At 38.4% G+C, this 17,362-nt stretch overlaps 1 protein-coding gene across 10 annotated transcripts in view; it reads right to left on the bottom strand.

The window, feature by feature from the left end:
- The window catches only part of MECOM (MDS1 and EVI1 complex locus), a 543,968-nt gene that overhangs the window by 24,783 nt on the left and 501,823 nt on the right, over nt 1-17,362 (bottom strand). For 7 of the 10 annotated variants that reach the window (XM_011222622.3, XM_034663326.1, XM_011222624.3 and 4 more), the window contains 4 exons: nt 13,053-13,200; nt 11,611-11,767; nt 5,913-7,269; nt 3,430-3,517 (listed from right to left, as the gene is read on the bottom strand). In XM_011222622.3, the coding sequence (XP_011220924.2) occupies nt 3,430-3,517; nt 5,913-7,269; nt 11,611-11,767; nt 13,053-13,200 (1,750 nt within the window). The remainder of the gene's footprint in view (nt 1-3,429; nt 3,518-5,912; nt 7,270-11,610; nt 11,768-13,052; nt 13,201-17,362) is intronic. The other 3 variants (XM_011222623.3, XM_011222625.3, XM_034663343.1) reach the window with 2 other exon arrangements.

The raw sequence follows: 17,362 nt of genomic DNA, 5'->3' as shown, positions 1-17,362 counted from the left end.
TGAAAAGTAAACAAACAAAAAAAACAAAAAAACCCCAGCAATTATCTTTTAATTTTGCATGTGTTCCTATATCTTCTAGATATTTTTGACAAGATTTTTAAAAATATATATTATTATTCCAAGAGACAGTGAGATGGCCTGATAATCTTTTAATAAAATTCAATAAATATCTAAGTATCATTGAAGTGTTCACCTTTCATTGATTAGGAAACATGCCCTGGGGAGGGACATGCTGAGTAGAATACAAAGACATACAAAAATTACAAAATCAGGCTTGCCCAGAGAATACCAGTACCAAGAATTTATATACCTATATCTATGTTTTCCCTAAAGCATTAAGAATGTGTGGTCTCTTTTATTATGATGACGATATTATTATTATAACCATGAGAAATCCATAGGGAAAGTATTATTCCCCTTTGGAAGACAAAGGTACAGAAGTCCCAGAGGGACCCTGTGATTTGCTCCACTGTACTTTAGATGGAAATTGAAGCAATGAATAGTCTTAACCAAGCATTTATTTAGCTACAAAATCATGGCAAGCCCTGGGAGCAGAGGCAAGGGCTTCCATTTTGGCCTCCTGCTGTGTGCCACTCTTACTGCTGGCCAATAAGGCAGTGCCAAGAACACTGTCAGCATCTTTCTGAGTACTTCTAGATACACGTATAGTCCTGCCAAAGAAGCTGGGCTCAGGGGATGGCAGGACAGTATTTTACTGGAATTCCTTTACATTCAAAATGGAATACTTCTGCATTCATGAATAATGAAAGCTTTTCCTCATTTAGGTCCTTCCACTTGCCAGGCAGAATGCATTGTACTATGTTATGTATATGAAAAACTAATCTGCACAGCTAGCCAGGTAAGGCTGGAAGGGGTGTTCCCATCACCCTGATAGAGAAGAAATGAACTGCACTGCTCAAAATCTAAGCATTTTTGCTAATAAGCAGGAAAGCCAGTCATAAAGCAGTCATTTCTCGCCCCAAATCCTGGCAGGTTGTCTTTGTTTGCATTTATGGGAAAGTGGATCTTGGGGTAGGATGGAATTGATAGAGTACTAGAAAGAAAGAAGAATTCTGCTGAAACTTGAGGACATTTGAGGCAGATTTTCTGAAAGAACAGACTCTTTGGTCTGAAGGCCTGATGAAAAAGAGGGTGGCCCAAGCTTCTTCCAGGCGACAGTCGTTACCCTGTGAGCTACAGCCATTACACACGAAAACAGCCACAATGGTCATAAAAAAAAATAAAATCTTTCTGTAGCAGTTGGTAAATAGCCTCTGCTCTGAGAATCTTGAATGGTCCCCCTACTGTCCTGGCCGCATCTCAAAAGACTCTTCAGTCAGCCTGCCAGCCAGCAATTACAGCATTAACAGTTGGTGCAGCAAGGACTTCCAAGATCCTGTTCCAGAATGCCAGGAATCCAGTCCGATTGGTCAGTATTCATGACACACAGGGTGTTAAATATTTCGATTATCACTCTTGGGTCCTGTTCTAATAGTGGCAGTAGGCAATCCCTTCCACCAAGACATGACCCTCTGGTGTGGCAAGGAAGCATACATTGCCACTGTGCTCCTACACGCATGTCTGCGGGGCTCTGCGAGAAGCACTGCCCTGCTCCCAGCATTGGACAGATGCCTCATCTTTTGTGATCCTTCATTAATTTTGGAAATATCAAGAGATAGTAGATTTTTCTTATATTATTTGATTAAAAATATGTACGTACTCGAACACTTGCATGCACATGTGGAGTTACTGGGAGACAAAATTGCCCATTTTATGAACTAGTGAATTTACTTTGGCTAGCTAGTAATCTTTGAATTTCAGAGAGAATAGGGACTTAACACCCAACTCTGTCATCTTACAGATAAGGAACTAAGTGCCAGGTAGACCAAGTCACCCGAGGATCCTGAATCCCAGTCTTCTTTCCCTCCATTATACCATGTACCCATAGCACTAATTTGGAAGTGATTAGTTGCTAGATTTTAAAGGTAATTAGAATATGAGAACAATTTGATTATTATAACTAAACATATATAATATCCCCGTGAGCAGTTAGTTATAATTAGAAAGTAAGTTATCAAGAAAGATATACCTTTTGCACACTGACACAAAATGCATGTTATGTTCAGCTTTAAAAGCCCATGAGGCCTAAATGTGCAATTTTAATCAACCTAAATGTAAATGATAAGTACCTGATAAACACTGACCTATTTTATAACTTGTTTCTTTTCCATAAAGTAACTACATAAATAATATCATTCCTTAGCCTTTCTATATAAAACGAATACTAACTGGAGCATTTCTAGCCCCTTTAACAGTAAATCATGTATTTTCTCACTTTGAAATAGAGAGAATGACAGATTTTTCCAGCTAACCAGAAGATGTACTCCACTCTCATACTCCGTCATTCGGGGTGTTGGGGAAGTACTTGTAAAGTTGAAGAAGAGATGGCAGAGGGAGAGGGGGCAGAGGGACAGGGAGAGTCATATCCCCAGATAACTTAATTACCTCACAACATTCTTTAAGACAGCTTGCGTAAAATTCCACCAATTTTATTAGAAGAGCATAATCTTTAGTTTGAATATACTGAAACAGAACAAATTAGTTCACTGATTTCAAATACTTGCATAAAAATTTTGCTTACCATCTACAAAGAGCAGAGCTTATATCCTTTAAAAAATTAGAAATAAAAAACAAAATATCAGGTAAAAAGACACATTTAAGATGTTAATATATTTGGTCTTTCAATAGAATTCTCATGTTGATTGCTATGCAAACCAGTTTTTAAAAAATAAGCTAATATGTAAGGACAGAGGGATGAACCAATTAGATGGCACTGCTTTGTATTCTCCTTGCAATGAGAAACTATATATATTTTGATAAATGGACATAGCTCCATTCAGCAAATGGCTCTGTGTATTGTGGTAAATTCTTGTGCAATTACAGAACTTCGCTGGAATGCCCAGTGATCTCTAGATAAATTCCTTCACCCTCTATGGTAACAACTTGTCAGGTAGACTCATTTCCTGTTTTTTATCTAAGCACTAAAGGAACATGAAGGACTTTCATGAGTTTGGGACGAATCACAGTATAATCTATCTCTTACTAGCAGTAATTTTTAAACATAAAAGACAACTTCAATATTTATTTTCTCAACTGAATTTTGCTCACTCCAAAATACAGTTTGGCTCAATAAGTAGTTAATAGCATACAATAATTTAACATCTCAAAACACGTTGTTTTTACACATATATTAATTTCTTTTTCTTTAAAGAGTTTGGGTTTTAATTCTGCTAGAATTTCCTGTGTTCTTCCACACCAGCGTCATAGGAAATCCTAATGTTCTCAAGATTTCTTTCATTTCATTGCACCTGCTTTTCAGGATCAACAAGTTAGTTTACAAGCTTGAAGTCTCAAATTCAAAATACTTACTTGTGGGTGAAATAAGAATCCTGGAGAAGGTCTCAAGTATTTCTCTTTTAAAGCTTCAAGTGGGTCAGTTAGTTTTCTTTTCTCTACTCTGAAAGGTTAAAATTAGTTTTTGGAGATGAATCAGTCTCATATATCAATCACTATATAATTACTGACATTTGAAACAGCTAACAATAAAGCAAATGGTAGGTTTCTGGGAAGCACACTAATAAAAATATAAAGACATCTGTTCAGTTCTTGAAGAATACTCAGGGCACTTCTAGGCACTCAAAGACAGAAGGTCCTATTTATAATGGCAAAATCCTATTGAATGACTAGTAATAACAATAGTGAGGAAATATAAAAAATGAAAAGTCATGAAGCTAGAGGCATTGGTCACACATTTGTACCTTTTCCATTTCAAATGGAGACAAGAAGCCTGGATGATTTTGAAATCATGAGGACAGAGTCCATTTTGAAAACTCAAGTCATTTTCTACCAAGAAAGTGTTCCACCAGATGTTCATTATGTTTCTCTCATCCTTGCCAATGACAGCAGGAGAGTTTCTAAGCGTACTATGCACCCTCCTACCTACTCCTTGAGGTATAGGTGTCTTCTTTTGGACGCCACCGCTGATAAACAGGGCAGGCAAAAGGGGGTTGAGGGAAAAGGAAGAGGACCTTTTTGAAGACAGACGAAACATATAAAAATTTATCTACATATCCCTTCTGCCTTAGAATGTTTGTCATTCTATTTTCCACCAAGTATACAGGAAACAAGATCGTGGATTAAATTCTTTCACCAACTGTTGGTAATTTTCTTTTAAGAACTGTTGAATAAGTACACTTTTAAAATAGAATCAAAATTAATACAAACAGCTACCACTTCTTGAAATTTGGTATATGGTGTGTTTTGCATACACGATTTCACTTATTGAGATAGATCCTTTTATACCTATTTTATGGATTAAAAAAAAAAAGCTTGAGACATGGGGAAGCTGAGATTTCAACTCAGGTCTTACACTAAAACTGGTGTTTACATCTTTCATGACTTTGGTAAAATGACAGGCCTAGGCTCTTAATTCAGAGTTAAATAAAGGAGACCAAGTTGCAACTAAGCAAGACGAAGGTTAGAAGGTGAAGGAGAAGAGTGTAATGGGTGTGTGGAGGAGATGAAAGCCCATTGCCACTGGAAGGGTCTAAGAAAGAAAGTCTGAGGAATTCTCTTCACAAAGGGCTGAGATGTATCACTGACTTGGAAACACAACTTTCTGGCAATGTGTGACATAAAATCCACACGCAAAATATGGAAGTGCTGTTTTCCCTTCTTTTCCCTTCTCTTATTGGGACTGCCACAGGAATCAAGACATAATAATTGAAAAAAAGTGCCCAAGCTTGATACCGATGGCTTAGAGATACTTTTGTATCGTCCTCTTTCATCCCCTTCCAGTGGGGTTAGCCCTCAACATACTGGCAGTATTTCTTAATGTATTATAGATAATAAGAGTCAGAAAAGGAGTTCTCAGTGCAAAAGGGTTTGCGGCTATAGTTCCTATTAAGTAGTGAGAATCAATAAGTATCACTGAATGAAAGAGTAGCACAAAATTGTTCGTAATAGAGAATCAGGCAAAAATATGAAAATGGTCTCATCTTAAACAAGTCCAATAAACAATGATCCACACCTTCCATTATTTCTTGACAATGTTCAAGACTTGAGTGAGAAAGTAAATGTGAAAATGCTTGGTAATATTTAAGTACATAATAAGCATAATTACTATTACTCATACTTTTAAAGAAAGCTGGTATTTAAAAACTAAATCTTTCTGAATGTCAAATGAGTGTTACAGAATACTGCCTAAGAGGCTTTTTATTAAGCATGTATGTTTCCCCGAAGGAATTTTTGGATGCATCAAAGAAAACTGGATAATGAGGATATAAACAGAGACGCGTTTTTCAAAACCAACCATTCGCATTATATACAAGGCATTTTTGTAACTGGTATTTCATTTACTTTGGGCTCCTGGAAGATTTATTTAGCAACAGAATATGAACAGTACTTACTAAGGATGTGCTGGTAGGTTAACAAAGAGAAAACTCGTGCTGTTCTATGTCCCATCTCATTCCAAATATCCTGACCCATTTAAGTCCCCACACATATTTGCATTAATCCTTCAGGAGCCTCATTCTTCTGCCACTTGACAACTTGCTTTAAATACGGCTTTCCCATATTTTCCACTTAAAAAAATGTGTTTAAAAATAAATTTATTGTCAAGGGAAAGAACTCTGTGGGCCTCATCCCAAACCCCAAATTCAGAGACATCCAAAAATAAGTCCAAACCTAATGAGTTGACCGTCTGAGTAAAAAATGAATTCACTAGATCAAACAACTCTACTCTCTGCCTTATATTAATAACAAAAATAATTTGTTACAAGCCATAGCATTAGAATGTAAAAACTGCCCTCCGTACACAGGTCCACATCGAACCGTCTCCTATCCTCCCTTACCTGTAAATTGGGTCCATAAAGAAAGGAGTGGGTCTAGCGTGCTGCAAGGAACCGTCCGATGCGGGTCTTGGTTCAATATTGCTTCCTTTCTTTTCCCCAAACACGTGGTTTTTACGGGGCTCAGTCAGCTTTGTTCCACTGGCTCTACTCCTACTGCCCATACTTAGATCCAGGGGCTGGTCTTGGCTTGTGACAGGTGTTGCTGGAGGCTTGGAGGGTCCTGGAGTCAAGGGCTTCTCGTCCTTTCGCTTAGTGGTGAGATCAAAGGGAGACTCAGAGCTTCCCTTCTGCAGTTTCTTTACTTCATTTGGTGATTGGGGTTCCATTTTCAAAGGTAACGATCTCAAGTCTCTATCAGGAAATGGGTACATTGATTGAGAGAATGCTGGAAAAAATGGGAGGGGAAACATGGAAGGGTAAGGTAAAGCTCCAACTTTTTTGTCTTGCAGCCCCACCAGTCCTGTTGAACCAAAGTATTTTTCAGCAATAGAAGCAATAGCCTTTATAGAATCATTCACAGCTCCTGACACCGCAGTCTGCTCCTCTAAAGATGGTGAGAAAATGGAATGATTGCTGTATTCTTTCTTATTATGTATTGAAGCCAGATTCTGAAGAGGGCTTACTTTGTCTTTGAACATTTTACCATTTTCTTTAAATTTCTCTTTATCACTTTCAATGTCACTTTCCAGATCAGAGCCCGAGGTTGTTTCCAGGTCACTGCCACTTGGCGTACTGACATCATCAAGGTCACTACTCTCTGACTGGTCACTGATTTTCTCAAGGGGCCTCTCTTCAGAGGACCTCTCGGGCTGGAGCTCCACTGGCTTATTGTCTCCTACAGGTGGGTGTTTAGATAGTGCTTTCAAAATATCCTGTGTAGCTGGCAGTATCTGAGGATGTGTCATGAGGGGACTTTGACTTTTGTTTGTCTGTTCAGTACTTGATAGTCCTTTAACAGGAGAGCTAGCAGGTATCAAAGGAGGCCTGTGGTACAAGCCGGAAGGAAACAGACCAGGGAAGCTAAAAGAAAATCCAGGAGCTGTTGGAAAGGTAAGACCAGCGGGATGCCTATTGGCACCAAAATAGTCAGCAAGGCCCGGGTTGGCATGACTCATATTAACCATGGACGTTTTATCCATAGCGGGGGTTCCAGGAAGTGAAATGCCTTGGCCAAAAAATCCACCTGCCGCAAAATGGTTCTTGCCCTCACAAAACCTCCTGTGTTTATTTAAGGAAGACGTAGTGCTGAACATTTGTCCACAGTCTTTGCACTTGATTTGGGTTCTGCAATCAGCATGCATGCGCTTATGACGACAAAGGTTTGAAAACTGAGTATAGGATTTATGGCAGACCTCACCTGTGTGCAAACAACAAAAAAGAATCTCAGGCTTTATGGCAATTGCTGCTGAATTTAGCAAGTATCACAATTGGTTTACCCAAAATTTCAATTAGGAAGCCAGGAAAAGTTGTTGGAGGTACCAAATCTGGGTGCTCCAAACACAGATATCCCCATTTCACTAGATTCCAAAGCAAGGCATCCAACCTGACAAATGTCTTGAGGCAGCACAAATACTTCATATATAAATATATATAAATATTTTTGTCATCCCATTGCATAATATTTTGCATCACATTTGTATATTTAAATATTTATAGAAAAGTCCAATTCCAGCATGCATTGATTTCCCACCCAACGACTACCCTAACAGAATCTTAAAAATTTAAGTCTTAAGCACAACACATAACAGGAACCCCTTTAAGTTTTTAGACCACTCTGAGAATTTTAAGTCGTAGCACCAAAACAAAATAAAACAGTCTTTCCCTCAACTGGCAACTTTTACCTTTATTCCCTCTCCCCTTGGGGAAAAAGCCTGTGACTGCTCTACCATTATTTAATTTGCATTATATCATACGCTCTCATCATTCACACATCAAAGCCACACAACAATGCACATTGTGTATTCTGAGACATTTTTAACAATCATTTTCATGATTTGAGAAAGACTGACATAATTTACAATGGCTCTATTTTAAGCCTGCAAAGGAAACTAAATTGAATGTGGCCCATCCTGCATTGCTGGTTCCCATGAACTATGATCACGTCCTCTGACTTCCCCTCACACCAGTGGTTGTGCTAACCTTCCTGCATTTATGAAACCCCCGTCCTTGGGAAATATGTCCACTTGTTGTCATATCTTCGCCGGTTATCTCAGGGCTTGACTTCTATGGGGTTTAGCCAACTATGGTAAGCAGGGCAGGGAGCTGTGAATGCTCCAGTCCAGAAAGAACACAGCAGGGTGCAGCTGGGAAAGAACCTTCTTCGTGGAGCATTTGCCAAAAAAGTAGAACATCTTCCTCGTCACATATGTGAGAACAGATCTAAGTGTATCTTTGAGACCAAGCTTCGTGCCCTTTAAGAACTCCTTTGCTAGGTAAGAATGGCCCTCACTTCGCAGTTTGGCAGGATCGTTGCGTCCATTTCCTAAGCATCACAATTTTGTAATCTTACTTCAGTAGAGATGAATCCACTTTATGTGTGAGCTTACTGTAAACGATTCTGTGCACGTTTAATACATGCAGAAACACGACACACCTTGTCGGTAGTTACTGAAACAAATTTATATAAGAAATTAAATTGAAGACAAAATGCAACATTTATTGCTTTCATGTCATGATTGCCTATAAGTGCAGAATGGTGGAGCTCCTAAGTTAAAGCAATAATAACTCAAAGAAAAAAACTCGAAGATTTTATAGATGTTCAGTCATGCAAAACTCACCCAAAAGTTGGATTATCCCACACACCACCAAACAGGAAGTACCAAGTGATCCCATAATATTTCTTTTACTACTAATGATTAAAATGCACTGCTACATATATCAGGGTGCTTAGCAATAGTAAAGGAGCTTTCAACTGTGGGATGATTCATAACATTATAGAGGCCATAACATGCATTTTAATGGGAAGAGAAGATGTGAGTGATTTCTTTTCAAATCACCCTACTGGAATATATTGACCAGAGGCTGCTTTAAAGTTCGTACTCTTTAAACATATATAATAAATATACATGCTATTTAAATTCTTTGATATACTAATTAAAACCATATGATGTAGAGGGTAGAAACATGAGGCTTTCACTGGTTACACTAATTCAGCTATGAGCAATAACGAGAAATAGTAAAGAAAATGTCATTGGAATTATAAAAGTGCACTCATCGAGAAAGTAACACCTCTCCTCTGGGCATTAAAAGGCGTTGAGAAAATGTCTTGATGGGTCTTCAACCATGATATAAACTTTTGAAAGGTTTGCAATTTTTTGGCAAAGAAATATCGCTCTCTATACTTCTCTCTTAGAGCCGGATGGATGTAAGAAATCCAGACCCTCTCTATATCGGAGTAACAGAAGGTGCATTTGACTTTCCTGGTTGCACCCCCTGTTCCACAGATGAGCGAAGTCTGTGTCAGGTCTTAAGAACATAGAATCTGAGATGTTTCTCTAGGCAGGGGCTTTGTTTTTCTCACTCGAAGGTCTGGCCTGGCCCACCACAAACCACCAGGCCTCCAGGTAAACGGCTCAATTGATGTTGAAGTCTATACTCTACTGTAATTTTCTTGGTAATAAGGAATTAGCCAGCAGTTAACATTGCATTTTTCTACTTATTAAACAAATTAAGAGGTATTTTGAATATGTTCAGCCTATTAGAGCATGTGGTTTCTATTTGGGAAGGCTGGAGGTTTCTGTAAAGGCAGTGAGTAATTACCTTAGCGCTGGTGACTTTGGGCTCAAGCTTGGCGGTACACTGTAATAAGAGACAGTTGCCATAAACACACCAGTGGGGGTAAATCGTGGTGTGTGGCCTTCTGGTGAGAAACAGATATCAACTCTAGGTGAACCTCCTCCACTCCCAATCTCCACACCAAGTCTCCTCTTTTGTTCTGAAACTACATGACTATTATTCATAATTACCCCATGGTTCTCTGTCAGGTTTTATATTTGAAGAATGCCATCTGCTATTTAAATTTACCAATAATTACTGAAAATGCATTCATGGCAAATAGTTGCACAAGCTGATTGGAAAGGGACACCCTATAGTGCTTTAAAATGAAACACTTGACTTCAACACAATTAAAATTCCAGATCCCAGAACCTTAGATGATAGGAATCTATATTTTCTAACTTTTGGTTTAAATAATAGAGCAAGCATTAAATGGGTGATCATAATTCGTTTGGCCTGTTTTTTTTTCCACCAAAACACAATAAATGTATCAAAGTCTGTTTCTGAGAAATCAGAAGTAAATGAGTTATTTATGCCTGTAACTCTTGCAAGTACATTTTTAAGGGCGTTACGACCTAGCGTCAGAAATGCCTTTATGAGACAAGAAGTCTAAAATTTCTATTGTATACTTTATTTCCCGTGACTTTCAACAGAGCTTCCCCAAGGAAGCTCCCAAGAGCACCCTTTTGTTATCAGCTAGTCCTCTTCACTCCACCCAGGGAACAGAAGAACATACAAGCAAAATAAGACTTTAGCGTAAGCTGGAAAGGGGGGAAAAATAAGCTCCCTCGGTGCGTGGAAGCACAAATGAGGGCTGTATCAAGGTAAAGGAGGAGGGTTGGTCTCTGGAATCTCCACGTCGGCACTAAAAAATATTTTTTGCCCCTCAGGTCCTGTAGTAGTGTCTCATACACCTACTACAGTTTATTGCATATTTGTCAGAAAAAAATGTGTTAGAAGGGTTCCCAAGTCAGAAGTTTTGCCAGCTATGTAGTGTGCTTCAATCAGTTCTATGCTTGTCTGGATCCAAAATCAGTCTTGAGGTTTGTAGCACAACTCAGTGAGTCACTGTGTTTGTATGCCCAGCTAAGCAATGGATCAAAAGAAGTCCAGAGTCATTGCCCAGAGGGACTGAAAACAACTGATTTTCCTTGTGAAACATTTCAGCACAATACAGGGAACAGGAGTGGGTGGACAGAAGAAGCAGCAAACGAGCACTGAGTTTGACTTTATGCGGAGTGTGTTACTAAAGTACAGGGACGTTCTAAGTAGGTGGTCAGATTCGATGCCCCCTGAACACACACTGCCAGTAAATTTGCTTTAGTGCCGTGAGTTATAGAAGCAGCACGTCCGGCATCAAAGTGAGAATGTTCTGCTTTTCAAGTAACTGAGAACTACCGGCCGGCAGCCTGTGATTAGTAACAATGCGTAGATTAAGGGGAATTTTATTCCCCCCTTTCTCTCCCCTCACACACTCATACACACACACACACACACACACACACACACACACACACACACAGAGTCATAAGCCTCCTTGCCAAGTGGGGTACTTCCAGGCCTTTCTGATCCAGAACAGGTTTTTACCACTTCATCTCATTTAGTGGCATCTGCCGTTTTCAGCGTGAGACAAATCCAGTTGTCTCTATTAATTCCTACAACCTGGGGAGGCTTCCCTTCCATTATTTAATGACTTCTTTCTCTGCTCGTTTCGTCTAAAAGAAAACACCCCGGGGATTATAGACAAAATACCCTGGATCTGGGTGTAAAAGTTTTTCTTGTAACAGAAAATAGCCCTACTGGACTGGACCATAAATAGCTAAAACGGAGACCCTTCCATGGCCACATGGCCACTCTCCTGATCACAGTGCCTTTCGGACGAGAGAAGGATGCAGGAAGGAGGGCTGGAGTGTTAAAAACTTACAGATAAAGGGCTTCACACTGCTGTGGATGTGCTTGTGTTGTTTGAGGCCCGACGAAGTGGCAAACGTTTTGCCACACTCCGGGCATGCGTGGGCCCGGGCACCAACATGCTGAGAGCGGATGTGCCGCTGAAGGTTGCTAGGGTCCGTGAAAACCTGCTAGGAAATGAGTACTGATTAATCAAGAAACTTAATTCAAGGACACAATAAAGAAGACCAGGAATGACTCAAGAAGGAATTATGTTTATTTGTTTTGCTTTTGTTTATTTGTTCTCCCCAAAGACCAAAAGAAAGTTGTATTTCCAAAGCATGAGCTCCTCTAGGATAGAGACTGTAAATTATTCAGTTCTGTACCCTTAGCACAAAATGTCCATCAGTATCAGTTGAACAAAATAATTAATGGCATTAGACCATATTCAAGATCTTTTTGATCCCATTTAGAGTGATTAGAGTTGAATAATAAAAATGCCAGCCAAGACATGATTAAACCTCGTGTGCTATTTCCATCCTTTAAACCAAGACACATTGTGTACAAAATTGGGGGGGGAGTTTTACTGAAGTATCTCAAATCTAGTCAAGGAGTTCCTCCAGGAGTTAAAGCTAACACTGTGTTTCAGCAAGTTACCATGAAGCTAAAACCATTCCCTTAAACATTGTACTAAAAAAAAAAAGAAAAGAAAAGAAAAAGTCACCCACACTTCCAGAAGCAAAACATCTCTAAAGATAATTTCCAGTGCCACAATTTCCACCGGCATGAAGAAAGATATTCAAATCATATGAAAAGCTCTGGAAACAGAAATCAACTTTAATGACATCAGGACATCTTTTAGTTAATTGAGAACCATGAAAATTAAATGATGTGAACTACTGTTTTCGTATTTCGGAGTGCTTTCACTGCACCCTTATGCTATTGAGCAGTGGCCACTAAGGCACTACGCTTTTAATTAGAACCAAGTCATGATTTATGATGGGGACTTGGGTGGAAAAATCTGCAAGTGTAGGAGTCTTCTATTCTTTCTGAATAGGCATTCAGAAACTTTATGTGACTTCCTCACAAATTGCTTTATGTGACTTCCTCACAAATTGCTATTAAAAGAAATCAGTAAATGTGCATTGGATAAAATTTTCATTCTCCATAAGGCTATAAAACAACCCCTCACTGGCAAGCCAGTAGCGGAACCAGGAATTTACCAAGGATGTCTGACACCTAGTTCTGGAACTCACCATTAAGCCTCACTTCCTCCCTTACAAAAATAAAAGGATACCCACTAAGTGTTTTTGTACACTGTACTAATGCCTTTTAGCATACAACACTCAGTCTACTTTTCTCAAGATATTTATAGTTTCCCCTCTCAAGGCTTGTTTTTATATATCATAGCAAGTGATGGATTAAGAGAGAGCAGGATGACAGAGAGAGGCCAAGTAGTCTACAAATTCACTGTACCTTGGCACAGTTTTCACATTCATAGTGCTTTCCACTGTCATGTGACATCTGGTGGCGAATTAGATTGGACTTCCAGTTAAATGCCTTGGGACACTGATCGCACTTGTATTCCCTCTCTTCAGTATGTGACAACATGTGTTTCTCCAGGCTGTTAAGAGAACAATTGATTTAAGAAGACATGGTGACAAAGAACACATTCATAAACAGAATGTCATTTTATTAGTAATCCAATTGGCAATTAAAGAAAAAAGAAGGAAAAGTGGTTGAGATGAGGAAGACGAAGGAGAAGAAACAGGCCTGCGACAGAAAAAAGAAAACGTATTTCTCCTAGGCTGTGTCTCTCACTAAAACAGAGAAGTACTCCTGTTGTTAGAAACTAAATCTGATATGGCTATCAGGGACTAGTTGCCAATTCAGGGGCACAGTAAACGACTAGTCATTTGTCTAGTTCTCGATTCACTACATCATTCTAAGAGCAACACATATTGCTCATACCCACTCAATTCAAACACGAACACTCAGACAGAAGATCCTCAAAAATGCTTAAGAACATGAGGCAGGTATGGTATCTAAGGCCTATAACCTCTAGATTCAAAAAGGCATCGCCATATGGGAAAGTGAGCCGTGAGCCAACTATTCATCAAGGAACTTCCCAATATAACCCTAGGATGGCTGCATGGTCAGGCACATGAACCGATGAATGGATATGGATATACACAGATATAGAAGTGTACATATATATAGTGCCTTTGAATTAGAGAGGAAAGAAAAGTGTATAATATTATAAGTGGATGCACTATTAAAGCCCCACAAAAGAAAAGCATAGTTAAAAGTTTCTCACAAGCATAATTTCTCTGGTTTAAAGCATAGAACATTTTTGCTTCTCAAACATTTCCCTCTTCTGAAACTTGTATATGAAATCTGCATGAATGTAATGAAAAGCAAATATTATAGATAATGGGTTGCTCTGATACTCCGATATTTGTGATATATTTGTTAATTAAATACACACCTATAACCCATTGGAATACTACCCCCAAATAAAGTAATCAGAGCTCCTTGGAGAAAGAGCCTGTTTCAAATTTGAAGCCCAAGACACACAAGATGGGCCTTGAACATCTTGTTATGGCAAAACGCAAGAGTTACAAATCATGTCAAAAGAATTAAGGTACCAACATGAAAAGACACCTACTGACCAGAGATGAGGAAATTTAAGCATCAACAAAAATAATAATCTCATCCTTTAACAGACAATATTCAAAATCACACAAACAAAGCCTCACCGGTCACCCTTGGAAGATGCTGGGAAGCCAAATCATTATTCTGAAAGCTAGTAAACAAAGGGGGAAAACTCGCCCACATGTCTTGCTTTTCCTATATGAACTGTACTTCAGGATGAGCAAATAAACAATGACGGGAAGTTTCTCTGCATAGAATTAATATAAATAATAAATAATGAAAGAATGATAGAAGTAGAAAACATTCATTTTACAGCACATAAACAATTAATAAATCTAGGCAATCCATAAATAAATCTTGTGCCTCCTGAAGGAAATAAACCATCACATCAGTGAGAGATTCTTTCCAAAGCAATGAACCTAAATCTGATCAAGACTTGGGATGGTTTACAGGAAGTAGAGAAGATGGAGAAAGATGTTAACACCAAGGGGACATGATCAGTAGAATCCAGACTGGAGGAAATGCTACAGGAAAAAGTAGTTTCTTCTATAAATAAATTTTAATGAGGAAGGGAGGGAAAGAGAGAGAGAAAGAAAGAAAGAGACTGACTTTGACTGGAGGAACTTATAAATTAAAAGAGACATAAGAGATATGCCTACTAACTGCATTGGTGGACCTTAGTTTGATCTTAATTAAAAAAAAAATTCTAAAAATAATGAGATAACTGGGGGAATTTGAACACTGATTTTATATTTGGTAATACTAAAGAATCATTATTTTTAAAGTGTGGTGTTGAAACTTGTGTTTTAAAGAGCCTGTTTTTTCTACAGATACATACTGAGCTCTTTATGAATAAAATGACATAATGTCCAGGATTTGTTTCAATAATCCGAATGAGTGTAGCTAAGACAAGACTGGCCTTGTATGATAATTACTGAAACTGAGTTTATGGGGGTTTATTACACCATCCTCTCTAGTTTTGTATATTTTGAAACTTTCCATAGTAAAAAGATATTTAAAAAAAACAACTACCAAGCATGTAAGCACTCTTTCTTTCCCAAATTTTATTTTCCTGTGAGATGAATACTCCAAATTCGAGTATCAAGTAAGATGCCTGTATGCCTAGAATACATCCAGTAGTTGTGTAGACTGTGTGCATGGCAGTGTGTGTAAAAATAAATAAATAAATAAGTGCCCTTTCTCATATCTTGATAAATTAGAAATATCTTTCCCATATTTTTTCTCTTCCTCAGCTTCCTCCCTACAACTCTATTCATATTGGCACATGAACTTACTTTTCCTGCCTCTGTGAGTCAGTCAACTTTGTAATGCTATTCTATTTGAGCACAAATGGTGCTATCTCTGTGAACAAAAGGTACCAGGAGAGTACAGGCCTGTGGAGTCACAAGAACAGCCCTATCTTTATCTACAACATGTAATCCTCTGTTTGTTACGCAAGTCGAAATGTTATTAAAGAGAGTTAAGAGAGAGATACCATCGACTGCAGTTAACAGTGAACTGAGTCAGGGACATCTTTCAATCATTGCACAGATTAATATTCTCCCTGTCATCCTCAGCCACCCAGGAAGGCAGGCCATTTTATGACATCTATCATACCCAATGTGTATGTCAAATCGTAAACTCTAAAAGCTAGCGGTAGAGACTGGCCTATACGTAGAGTCTTATTCCCATGTCCCAACTCCAAGGATATGATAGAGCTTCAAGAGTATAGTACATGGCACACGTGGGGGGAAATAAATAGCAGTGCAAAGGGAACTTTTCTTCCTCTCTTTTCTTTTTTTTTTTTCTTTCTTTCTTTCTTTCTTTCTTTCTTTCTTTCTTTCTTTCTTTCTTCTACTCTAGCATAAAAGCCATATTCTTCCATGGAATTATCAGCTATCAGTTTATCAGTGATAGAAAGAATAAAAAGGCAGGTGGTTCTTACAGAAGCAAATATGCATTTCTTTCACAAACACAGAAGCAATCCAGTCAGTCTTAGTGAGACTTCTCCACTTTTCATAGAAAAGCCTTCTGGGTTCTTTTCAACTTTTACATATCAACCTTTGTTCCTCACCCTTTTTTGTGTGGGGTAGTGGGGGAAGGCGGTATTTTTTTTTCTCAACATTTTACAGAAAGACACAGAACAGAGTAATTACCATGTCCAAAAAGGATTTCTCATTTGTTTAAAGTATAAAGAAACAATATAGGATTCGATAAAGTGGAAAATATTCAGGGAATGTAGGTTCTGCATGTGGCTAAATTATATAACCAAAAATACCATTTAGATGGTCGACATCAGGTTGCATAAAGACATGCTAGATCATCTGGCTGAGCTCCTGAAAGTAAGTTTTGAGGGTTCATCTGATACCAGATAATTAGGCTTCCTTATTGTTTTCCACTGAATGTTTGACTGAAGGAACCAGACTGACAGTTGCTTTTGGCGTTAAATTGAGTTGACTCAGGCTCAATCCTACAGCTAGTCAGAGTAAGAACCTCCCTCCACCTAAGTGTCTCCATACACTTCTAGTGGGAAGCAGGCATTACGTTTTAGTGTTTAGTCCACCAATTTTTGTTTTATGATGCTGTCCATTATTTCCATTACAAGACTGAAGGAAATATACTTAATTTCTGGCATCAGAGATACTGCCTTACATATAAATACTTTCCTTACCCACTAGTATTTATTACTTTCATTCCATTTTTTAAATTTGGTCACAGTTGTATTTATGAGACATGCCATGACTTTATTTTTATTACAAATCTATTTTTTACCAAACATCTATAACAGATTTATTCTCTACATGGATTTATATTAAATATTAAAGGTGAGTTTAAAGGGCACTGGGAAAGCCCTTTTATTCCCCCTTTTCTCTCTAAAATTAGGCCTGAATTTTCAAACCTAGAAATTCATTCTTTTGACTCAGTCTCCTCAAGGAGTGGGTTATACTTGACTCTTTTCTAGTTATTTATGCACGAAAATCAATGACTACTGTATGAAATCCTTTCCTGTAAGAAGCCTAGCCAGAAAAGAGGATGCAGGGCAATCGACAGAGAGAAAGAGGAGAGGAAAGAAGGGAAGGCACTAAGGAAAGAAAGGAAACAAAATTGTCAAGGGCAATAGGTGGAGCGTC

The sequence above is a fragment of the Ailuropoda melanoleuca genome, chromosome 1, assembly GCF_002007445.2.
Source record: "Ailuropoda melanoleuca isolate Jingjing chromosome 1, ASM200744v2, whole genome shotgun sequence".
In the NCBI taxonomy this organism is placed as follows: Eukaryota; Metazoa; Chordata; class Mammalia; order Carnivora; family Ursidae; genus Ailuropoda; species Ailuropoda melanoleuca.
The sequence above is the reverse complement of the archived record's forward strand: the minus strand, read 5'-3'. Positions and strand labels throughout refer to the sequence as shown.